Source organism: Lontra canadensis, unplaced genomic scaffold (assembly GCF_010015895.1).
Source record: "Lontra canadensis isolate GAN:19392208 unplaced genomic scaffold, GSC_riverotter_1.0 scaffold298, whole genome shotgun sequence".
Classification (NCBI taxonomy): Eukaryota; Metazoa; Chordata; class Mammalia; order Carnivora; family Mustelidae; genus Lontra; species Lontra canadensis.
In genome coordinates, this window is record NW_022631292.1 from 136,835 (window position 1) to 149,184 (window position 12,350).

A 12,350-nucleotide genomic window follows, 5' to 3' on the forward strand; every position below is an offset into this window, starting at 1 on the left:
TGGAGTTTCTGTCTGACTGACAGTAGAAGGAAAAGAAAATGTGTTGTTTCAAATACCACAGATTCTCATTGTTCTTAACAAATCTTGGTAAACTTTCTTGAATAAATGTTCATTTGCTCTATGTCCTTGGGACCATCTCGAGAGACTTCATTGTTTTAGAATTTTCACCATCTCACTGGGCAGTCGGGTCTGTGGAGCCACTCATGCTGTCATCCTGGAAGCCCCTCTCATGTCATTTATGCCCAGAATGTTTTCTTGGGTTATACTTTTGAGTGTCTTTTTTAAGGGCTCTAATTACATACATCCTTTGACTAACTTCCATTTCAACTACTTTTTGACAATTTTTTTCCCTCACTTTTCATTCTCTTTGTTTTCCTATACATTTCTGATAGGATTTTGCCTTATTGTTCTTTTTTTTTTTTTTTAACTTCAATCGATCCCCCTTACATTTTTCTTGTTTTCTTGACCATTATTGTTCTTTGTATTTCTCAAAGTGGTTTATTCCTCCCGTACTCTCAAATGTTTATTTGATGACATTTCTTTCAGTTGACAGTATTGTGTTATAGTGTAGCTTTTGGATTTTTCAGTTCCACCCTCCACCTAAGAGATTTCTTTTATAGATATAAAATGAATACATATTTAGTCTGCTCCCTACCCCATTTCATATTAAGTGGAAGAAGGAGATTAAGTTGTAACATGCCATGCTGAAATATCCCTACTTCTCTACCATACAACATGCTGTACTGCTATATATTAATATAATAATAATTTAATAATATAATAATTTAATATTCAGAAAATCCCAGCAACTAGTATACTGCTAAGAATCAATCGGTAGGCAATTAATATTTGTTAGATGAATTTGAATGAGTCAGTTCATTTTTTTCTGGCCTAAATTACCACAAGCATGACATGCAATAAAAAGTTACTGAACAATTAATTCATATCCTTCCAAGTGTTGGTCTCTCTGGGATCATATCTACTTCCTTGAAAAGAGCTTCTTTTCTCAACATTAAATATTTCAAAAAAGAGATTAAAACAGTCTGTTGTGACTGATGTTTTTAGGCTAGTAAGAAAAAAAATGGGAATAATTTTAATACTTAAGTGGAGTCTAACAAGTTATTCTGTAGTTTTAGGGCAGGGGTCAGGAAGTAACATATTAAATGAATGACCAACTTAAAATAATTTGTGATAACCTACCAAATCCAGGAACACTTTTGAGACTAGCTTTGAGGCAAATTTTCTCCAATCTGAGGTAGCTATATCTCATCAGACAGTTCCACAGGAATAGCCAGTCCATTCTCGTTCGATGATTCATGATAATGACACTTCTTTCCCCAGGAACAAATGCATCACCTGTTATAATCACCTTCACACCAAACACGGTCTCCAACAATGCCTAAGGAATAAACAATATAGACATGTAACAATTTAAAGTTATGATTTCCCACAGATAAATTATATCATGTCCTGTAAATAAATCTGATTTCTAATAAGTCAAAGGCATAGTGTTTCTCAAGATTATTGCTTCTAGGGGCACCTGGGTGGCTCAGTGGGTTAAGCCACTGCCTTCAGCTCAGGTCATGGTCTCAGATCCTGGGATCGAGCCCCACATTGGGCTCTCCGCTCAGCAGGGAGCCTGCTCCTCCTTCTCTCTCTGCCTGACTCTCTGCCTACTTGTGATCTCTCTCTCTGTCAAATAAAATTTTTTTAAAAAAAGATTATTGCTTCTATAATAATCTGGAAAAAGAAGTTAATCTCAAACAATGAGAATACAAAGGCACTGTTTATATTTTTAGTGTTATTAATTTAGGTTTCTGACAGTTTCTTAATTAAAATAATGCTAACTTTCACTGAAATCTCCAGGATATATTTTTTACCTTAAAAATTAAAAAGTATAAAAAAAGAAAGAAAAAAAAAGTGTAAAAGACATGAAAGAAGATTCCACTGTGTAATTTCTTTTTTTTTTTTTTAAGATTTTATTTATTTATTTGACAGATCACAAGTAGGCAGAGAGGCAGGCAGAGAGAGAGAGGAGGAAGCGGGCTCTCTGCTCAGCAGATGCGGGGCTCGATCCCAAGTCCCTGGGATCATGACCTGAGCCGAAGGCAGAGGCTTTAACCCACTGAGCCACCCAGGCGTCCCCTCCACTGTGTAATTTCTTAAGGCTATAGATACATTATTACTCTCTAGAAAGGATAATCAGGAAACTTAACACCGAGTATAGGGCTGAGGGAACAGAAAGTCAAAATTTTCATTTTATACCTTTCTGTATTATGATCTTTTTAAACATATACACATATCTGTTTAACAATATAAAGGATAAAATAACTATATGTTTATAAACTTCTGCAGCCCCAGTACCCGGTACCTAGAAGATGCTCAAGTATTTACTGAATTTGGAACTTTTCTGATAAGCAGGCATATAAATATTTAGAAGAAAATATATTACAGACTGGTTTTGTGGAGGAAAAAAAAACAGAAAATAAGAAAACTTGATTATTAATTTCAATCCCTTACTTAAATTTTCTAGTAATTTTTAGGTAAAAAATTTACTAGATAAAATATGACTTCACTATTAATGGAAAAAAGGGATTGAAAACCTTTGTGGAAGTATAAAGCGCATAAACTGCAGTACAACATATAACAGAATATGGAGCAACAATGCAAGTAAACGAACTACAGGTATCTACAACAACACAGATGGCTCACTAGCATAATGCTGAGAGAAGCAAAACAAACAAAAAGTGCCATATATAAAACTTCCTAAAACAGACCGCAACTAAGATATTTTAGGAATAAATATATAGCCAATAAAATTATAAAGAACAGCAAGGGAACGACTATCTTATAGGTCAGGTTAGTGGCTGCTTCTATTAAGGAGGAAATGATTGTTACTTCTCAGCCCTCCGGCAAACCACCTACCTTCCAATACTCTAATTCTTGAACTGGTTGATAGCTACACTTTAATAGATCATTTTAAAGTGTGCATTTATGTTTTACAAACATTGGCTATGTTTGTTACATTTCACAAAAACAGGACTTCAAAATAAACACAGGACCAAGAAAAAAAAGGTTAAAAGGAGTATTAGCTAAGGAAAAGTCAGAAGTGTTTTATGTCCAAAGAATTATGCAATCAGAGTGTCAATATCTTAACAGAGTAAAATGATATCCCACAGATCCCATCAAGTTACCTTCCCAGAGCTGAGATTTACTTTAGGGCCTGGGTGTTTAACCTGACATCAAGTCCTAGAAGTATGGCCTTCAGGGAGTAAATAAAAACGAACACCTCCTGAAAATGTATACACAGGTACTCTGCTCAATGCCTGTAGTTTTCATCTGATTTTCAAAAGGGTCACTCAAATAATTATAACCCCCACTCCAAAGTCTTGGGAAGTCAAGTCCTAGGTAGACTTCTCGATAGAGAGCCATGGCAGAGTCCTCTAGGCTTGGACCCGCAGCAGGAACTGTCTCTTTCTAAGTACACAGGACCATCAACTCCCAAAATGAATCACTGAATTACATGTCTCAGCCCAGAAGACATGTGTGAAGTCACCATCTATGGCTTATTAATTGGGTCCAGCTCCACTCCACTTTCCAAATGATACTTTACAGTTTTTACAAAGAACTAAAATGCAGGATGCCCTTCCCTTAACTGGTAGAAAGATGAAGTTGACTGTTAATTGTGTATTGTGCCACATAAAAGAGTTAAAAAATCTTAAAGCCTATAAATCCCAAACCTCAACCCTCACCTTTTAAGTGCAATTTCTAATACATGTATCCCGTGGATCCCAAATGTCAAAATAAATCCAGACTGTTTGTCCAGGAGCATATCATACAGCACTCTCTCCCTTGCCATCCAGCACTTCATCAGAATATGCCTGAAAGTTATATATAACCTTTTGGACAGCCTAGATCTCAAACTCACATTAATCATTTGTAATACCAGACAAGACCTATCTAGTCAAGTTATTTACAGCTCCTGCAAAGGCAGAACTACAAATATTTACTACACAGAGATAAGGTTATAACGTGGCTAAACTGCAGAATTCAAATAATTGGATTAAAACTGATTAATCAGATTAAGAACTGTTCTAGAAAAAAATGTGAGAATACTGTCTTTTTTCCTAGTCCAGAATAGAAACTAGTATAGAAGAAAAACTAATCTTATAAAATTTAATAATGGTTTATGGAAGTAATTTCTGAGGATCTTTTATAGACCACTAATCACTACCTCAAAGTGTTCTACAGTGTCTGAAAACACAAAGATGAGAGGTTCCCCTTCATGATCACAGAGAATCAGTTTTGCCATCACGCCCCAAGCTCTCATTTATCCTTCCGATGAATCTTTATTTAGTCTGAGGTAAAAACAACTCTGTGGCGCTCCCCTTCTCCTAGTCTGCCTGGGCTTTTCAGACTTCACTTAGGCCCAGCTCTTCAAATCCTTAGCTATTTAAAATCTTGCAATCCCAAGCCATTCATCAAACACAGTACCCCTTCTCTTAATGGCAGTCTAGGTAGAAACTATACCCTGTATCTGTTGAACACCTGTTTTATTCTAGGATTGGACTGTAATCAGCAGGCTGTGGAAGAGACTTGTGTCCTACGTGGGGAGTTATCAAATGATCTCTAAACTCCTAAGTCATGACTAGGGTGAAAGGACAGAACTCCAAATAATTTACATAATCCCAGATTATTAGCTACAATTGGACCATTGGAAAGACTCCCAACTTTGAGAAGCAAAAAGTGTTCTGGGCACATGCAAAGTCTGATCTTGACAATAGTGATTATACTGAACGAACTGTCCAAAAATGAAATGAATTAAGACCTACACTCCCCGCTGTAGGTACGTACCAAGAGAGAATGGTCACTCTGCAGACTGTTCTGGAAGGAATTCTTACACAGTTTAGACGAGGTGACCTCTAAGTCTCGCCTAACACTAAGATTCTAGAAGATTTTACTGGGGAACCTCATTTAAAACGCAAAATGCTCCTTAAAAATGGTAAGAGAAGAAAAATCTTGCCAATGAAATCATTTTAATGCATAAGAGATGCTTACAAAAAAGATCGCCTTATGATTATTTCGGTGAAGCAGTAATTTGTTTAAATCCATTTACCTAATCTATTATTAGTGAACATTTTTTTTTAATTGTTTGGGACTGCTTAAAGTAAAGTACATGTATAGCTGAGAAAAGACTAAATTCCCTCTGGGTAAAAAAAAAAAAAATCTATTTGCTTCGAAATAAAAACTTCTTTAGGACCTTGTAGAAGTATGAAATAAAAGATCATAAAAGACACTGACAATTTTTTGTGACTTAGCTGTAAGGCATTCAACTATAAATTTCTTAGCTGAAAGACTCTGCTTGATATGCCCTTACTCATAAACAAGGCAGTGAGTTAAACAGGTAATAGAAATTTTTTCAAATATATACTAATTTAAAACTACAGTGATGGTTGTTGAATTCTGCCTGTGTGTTAAGTTCTCAGAGCAAAAGTCAGGAATAGCTGAAACTGACCACTGAAAATCTCACAGAAATGTACCTCACAGGAGACCAGTACATATCAATAAATTCAGCTCAGTTTTTTCCTAAAGAATGCTAGAACAGCTTTTTCCACCTGACCATCAGATGAAGTGATTGATCTACATGCTATTTAAAACACAAGAATGACACTCAATATAGCACCACTCACATTTCCTCTCACTTTCAACAGGGGTGAGGGTAACCCTAGATTAAAAAAAAAAAGAAACACACACACACATATTATCTTTCCACTCTTCGCTCATCCCCCCTACTGCATGCAACTGGAGTTGTAATAAAGACTTGTACCATAGTGTATGGTGTACTGCTGTGTGACAGTACCAGCGCTAAGAGTGACAGCAGAAGCAGCTATGGCAGAATTTGTTTAGTGAAGTCCAGCATTTCTTCCAGAGTAACAGATTTTAGTTATGTACCTAGCTGCCCAGAGGAAAGACGGTATTTCCCGGATGTTATTATAGCCATCAGCCATTCCCTCCAATGGGGTGAGCAAGAGAAATAGGTGCTCTTTGTAATTCACTGATTTAAAGGAAACCCTTGCTCTGGATTTCCTCCCAGACCCACTTCCTGCAGAGTGGGGCAAAAAAGTGGTAGTGACCAGTCCTGACCATATTATTATGCCAGGCTGGATGGAAGGAATCTGAGTCCCTGAATGACATGGGAGCAGAGCTACCCTGCCCACGTGGTCCTGCGGATGAATAAAGTTCTACCTTACTCAAGCCACTGTATTCTGAAAAAGCTATCTTCACTACCTCATTCGCTCATCAGAATAACTGCCTGAGGGAAGCAGGCAGTATTAGAACCCCTGTTTTTCAAATGAAAAGAGAAGTTTAGGGAGGCTAAGTAGTTCCGCCAAGTTCAAATGACTAGAAAGTGGTAAGGTCAGTACTGAAATCAAATGTCTGTACCAATAAGCACTCCACTTATATTGGCTCTCCGAGGAAATTGATTGGACACTAAAGCATGTCAACTGCAATGACTCCTACCAACATAGTAACTGCAAGAAAATTTTCAAAACCCTTCAGGTTTTGGTAGAAAGGTGTAGCCAAAAATGTGATTCATATTCAAAAGATTATACACTGGAAAATTTAAGACTTTAAATAAAATGTAAAGCAATGTATGATCATTACCAAAAAATCGTTTACCTCTAAACATTTTAGAATCAGATACACAGTGCTGAATCAGCAATGGCTCTCAAAAGATCATCTACTCGTTTCTTTATTTTACAGATGAAAAAATAAAAATCTTTAAAAAGTTATATAATTGACTTGAAAAAAGTTGAAAGTTTTCAAAATGAAATGTCTCTGGTTTATAGTGACTATAAACGGAATTAGTTAACATTCAGGTAGCTCGTAGAGGACTTCTTAGAAATATGTACTTATGACAGTTAAGCTTATGTGAGCTGGGCATTATGTGCTTATTTTACTTAATATAAATATGATATTTGATGGAGAAATACTCATTTTGTAAATAAGTACTACTAGTGGGTAAGCAACACCATAAAAACGAGTATTCCATATTAAATGGTCTGTTTGAAAGCCGCAATGAAACAACAGACATCATTTTAAAGCTAATTTAAAAATCTACCTCTAAAAAATTCATGGCCTGAGAAGTCACCTTCTGTTGTCTAGCAAAGGAGGCAGTCTCTCAGGCGAATGAAAGACAAACTAGTCAAGCTGTGTGTATCTACAACTAGGCAAGATGGCTCAGGTAGAACACTATTACCTTCACGAGGTCAGAGGTCCTGTCTGTCCTGCTCATCATCACCTTCTAGCAATAGGCTTGGCGCACAGTGGACACTTAACAAATAGTTGCTGGATCAATGTCCAGGATCCTGCTGATCACTTCTGACATAAACAACAGTTAACAAAACTTACCAGAAAAGTCCTTCCTTCTACTATGAAAGGAAAAAGAATTTTTACATAAATGTATAAGGAGTATCCATACTGATAATGAAAGAATATTACAAATATTTGATGCAATGTACTTCCTAGAGGAGGAAAAAAAAAAAAATAGGGAAGGTGGCTGTTGCTTCCTGCCCTGAAAACTCACCACTCAGCTAAGTTACAGGAAAATAAGGTTATGATGAATTAAACAGATGAGAAAGCTCAGAATGTAATGAAGCCAACAAAGATCCCGATATAAATTCTAGAACTTGAAAGTATGGTATTTTAAATAGAGGCAGCAGAAGAAAGGGTCAATGAACCTGGTGACTTGTACAGCAACGTAAGCATCTACCACACCTGCAACTGCAGTCCCAGAAGGAGAGGGGAGAGGAATGGAGCAGGGAAAAAAAAAAAAAAAAAAAAAAAAGTGAGGGAACACGAGCCCCAAACATTCCAAAGTGGAAAAAACAAAGCTACAGATCTAAGAAGCCCAATGAAACACAGCAAAATAAACAAAGAAAACTAGACCTAGCATATCATCACCAAACTGCTGAAAACAAGCAAACAAAGAAAACACAACAGGGAAAGAAATCTTGAAAGCAGCCAGAGAAAAAGGGCTGCAACAATAGAGGATAGCTAACTTTTCATCAACAACAAGGAGACCACAAGACAGTAGAACTTTAAAGTATGGAAAGAAGAAAAACTGTCATCCCATAAATTTCACAGCCAGCAAACAGAACTTCAAGAACAAAGGCAAAATAAAGAAATTTTCACTAAAAGAAAACAGAATTAATCCACAGGAGCCCTCACTGCAAGACAAGCTAAAGGAAGTCCTTCAGGCTGAAAGGAAATGATACCAGACAGAAACTCTAATAAAGGATAAAGAATACTATAAATGGAAAATACTTAGATAAATACAAGACTATATTCTCTCATACTATTTCTTTGAAAGACACAGGACTAGTAAAAGGGAAAAGCTGTAACACTCACCCTAGAGTTTATTGTGCAAGTGGATGTGTTAGGCCAGCAGCAGCAGCACCAAGGAGGCGAGCATGAAAGCCCTACCCGATCCCGACTCTTCCATTTGACACAAGGTGGTAAATAGGAACCTCGGGTGGACTGTGACCGGCTCAGGGTACATTCTGTGGTCCCTAGGTTGTGACTCAATTGTGTTCACGACACACACATATCTCACATATATAAACATTTCCATACGTACATGTCATTTTCTTTCGAAACAGACGGGGAGAGAATACTGCACAACTCACTTCATGTACCTTATTCCGGGTACTTCATCAACCTCGGTCTTTGGCTTCTCGAAGGCTTTGTAGGACTATTTCTTACCAACCTTCCTCTTTCGCTGTGAGAAATCACCATGCCACTGAGACTGATTTTATTAGTAGTTAACAGTTTCTCAAATTTTTTTTTTTCCCTTGAGGCATGCCCTGGCTTGAAAGAACTCGAAACCTTCTTCTTTTGCAACAGTCAGGAGGTCCCAGTGAACTTCTTACCACTGGAAGGTCAAGTACCATGTGACCCTGACCAATCCTTCAAGGTTTTCCTATCACCTAAGGCTCTAATGGCAGCAAACTAGATTTAATCTCAGCTCTGCTTATGCATGTGACCTTCAGCAAATCATTTAAATTTGCAAAGCTTCTACCGCTTCCGTAAACTTGGGATAATAGTGGTGCCTGGAATGAAGGTGTCCTCAAGTATTTATTAATAGCACCGTATCTGCCACAGAAGTGCTTAACAGCTATGACCATCATTACCCTTCAACACAATCTTGCAATTCTTCTCCTTAATCTGGATTAAATATGCAACCATACCAGTTATAGTTATTTATCATCTACCAGTTATGCTGTGGTCCTTTCTTTGTGCTTGTAGATTAAGTGCAAATACAGAAAAGGAAGGGGGAAGAGGAGACGAAGGAGGGACAGGGAGAGATAGGGGACGCTACTTTTAGTCGAACACTATCATGTTTCATAAAACACATACCTGAATAATTTTTTAAAAAATTAACCTCTGACAAAGGACAAATGCAATTCTTAAAACTAGTTACCACAGGAATCCTTCTGAAAATATGAAAAGGGTGTACTGTAAACAGTTCCCCATCAACCTCCGCCTGAGAAGTCCACAGCTTTAGTGGACTTTCCTCTCCACAGATGTGACAAGGGCAGGCTGCCTGAGGGGAAACGCGCAACACAGTTCAAAAGACAAGGATGGAAAAAGATCCTTCAGCTACTGAAAGCAGAGGAGTCCCTCTTGGTATATCCTCATCACCCCCACCATGACTGTCCATAAACCCAGTAACATTAAGTTCTAGCTGTTGCTCAGGAAAAAGGAGCAGAACAGCCTCAGGAAACAGAGCCTATTCAAGATAAAGGCAATGCATGGTGTCACTCCACTTTTGGAGAAGGCACTATTGACTAGCAGCCACAGGGAAGGGCCGAAGCAGCTTCAATCCAGACGAGGGAGGAGGATGGACTGGAACCCTACAGGACGTTGCCAAGCTCAGAATCACAGAGATGAGCTCAGAGCTGTATGCACTGACCTTGCAGAAAATACCAGTCTATTCCAAGAATCTTACTATACATTTTGTGCGTTCTTTTACCTTACAGATGTTGTCACTCTAGCCCTCAGATGGGAAACCACTTTATTATTAAATTCTGTTTTAACTGAGAAGAATTAAATCAATCACATCAATATCAAAAGTTCAAAAAAATAGTGTATCTAATGTTAATTTTGCCATTATTTTGTAAAATAAATGGAAATACAAAACTAATGATGTAATAATTTTCGATGAAGGAAAATAAACTTCATGAGGAATATAAAAGAAGCTCTTAATTTTGGAATATGGTTCTTAGATATTTTACTTCAAGGACATGAATTATATTTAATTCTCTCTAGTTCCTGTATTTCCTCCAGAAAGGATTTATGTTTATTTTAACATCTGACTAAATCTAACTCTAACAAAATAAAAACTGGTCAGCTGGGCTACTTTGGGCCCATCTCCTTATCTGACGTGTGACTTACCACGGGCAGCGTGAGCCAGGTTGCCACAAGGCGGTTGTTGATCCAACGATACCAAGATGGGCTTACAAGCATCAAAGGTATAAAGGGGCCCAGCATGAAAATGCTTCCGAAAAAGCTTCCACAAAACAGAATGAGTATAAAGTAAATCCCTTTCCATGACACCATGATTCTGAAAGATACAAAAAAAAAAAAATGTATTTTTTTATTATACATATAACTGCCCAAATTGAAAACACATAAAATAATCTTTGAATACAGGGCTACAGAAAAGGCTCGAATAAAGAATATAAGAGCTCCAATACCATAAAGGTGACCCTCATACATGTCCTACAGATCTAACAAACTTCCAGGACATTAGAAATCAATATAATCAATATTATCAGAATAAACGTCTAACCTTTAAAAAAAAAAAAAAAAGGCTGTCTCACTTAAGCCACCTTTTTTTTTTTAAACTGGTTATTAGTATTAACAAAAACCTGTAGAAGTTACTCAATATAAACCTTAAAATATTCCAAAAATTTTTATATCCTACTATAAAAAGTAGACTTAATGGACCAAGAATTACAGAACAGCTTCCTAAGACTGACTTTGCCTAAAAGGGTTGGCAATTTTAGAGTACACTAATTTTTTTTAAAAACCTAGAAATATTAATCCTTCACATTAGAACCTAAAAGTAGTATCTTTAGGCAACTCATCTTAAACTGTTTTTTGTTTGTTTTTTTATAAGCTGAAAGATAAAGCAGAAGTCAGACTCCTCAATTTCCTAAACTATTTGCCAAAAGATTACTTTCAGGGTCTTCATAACCAGAAACAGTTAGTATTGACATTTTAAAATAAACTGTTGGAAACACAGTTTAAAATGAATAATCACACATTTGATTTTATAACCTAAACCACCATAGAGCAAAAATATAGTTTGCCTAGGTATAATAAAACTGTTAGAATCATTAAAATTATGAAAACAATAATGGCTTTAAAATTTTTATATTACAAAAGGTATTCCAGTGATCAAGACCTGTGATTCCTTTTAAATATTCAGAACATGGAACAAATAAAATTTCAAATGTCAAAGTGCTTTCATAAATGTCAGGCAAATAATAAAACAGGTCAAATCCCTTAACACAGACTCAAGTTTATCCGGGCATGTAGTAGTTTTTTAAACCTCTACCAGCACTTGACAGTATGCGTACAACATCCTTCCGAGTACAAAGAGAATGAATATCTGAGAACTGGATTTCTGCTAAACTCTCGATCTAAACTTCTGAGTGAGGGTGGAGAGAAAGACCGCTGAAGAGCAGGGGCCCAACACTTGACTCGCCCAGGTGCTACTCCGCACCCTCAGCCTCGCTTTCTGAGGCCCTTTGCATGGAAAGAAGACACTTGGGCAGCTTGTCCCCAGTCTTTACGGGAAAGCTTTTTTTAAACCAGGAAAAAAAAAAGACAATCCACAGTGCTGCTCCTCTACCTGAAACCCTCTAAGGACCTCTGTTGCTCTGTTTGTCTCTGCCCAAGCGCCCTTCACTAGCTCTCTGGACACTTACCCCTAATCTCCCTGAAAAGCTGGGCTCACACTCCCTCTGTACATATCCAACAAAGCCTCAGACATGCTTTTTCCTTGCTTATTAAACTATCTGTCATCTGATATGATTAAGCTCCTTTAACTATGTATATTGTATTTCCTTTAGATACTGATATCATCTAATAAAATCTTTTCATTTTATAGCGATAAAGCGGAGAACCAGAATCCCGATGACTTGCTTTCCTAACTCCCCCTAGCCAGCTAACAGATCAAGTCTTTGCTGCCTTCCACTCTCTACCAAGATACGATGCCACCTCCCTCCCACTGAGGGGCTGGGAATCAGAGACCTGAGTCAGCTTCTAAACACATCTGT

General features: G+C 37.2%; 1 protein-coding gene across 1 annotated transcript in view; it reads right to left on the reverse strand.

The window, feature by feature from the left end:
* Positions 1–10,627, reverse strand: part of LOC116862678 (lysocardiolipin acyltransferase 1) — a 114,432-nt gene extending 103,805 nt beyond the window's left edge. The window contains exons 1-2 of the mRNA XM_032850037.1: positions 10,459–10,627; positions 1,201–1,399 (exon numbers count right to left, since the gene is read on the reverse strand). Coding sequence (XP_032705928.1) covers positions 1,201–1,399; positions 10,459–10,623 — 364 coding nt within the window. The 5' untranslated portion in view covers positions 10,624–10,627. The remainder of the gene's footprint in view (positions 1–1,200; positions 1,400–10,458) is intronic.
* Between the last annotated feature and the right edge of the window lie 1,723 nt (positions 10,628–12,350).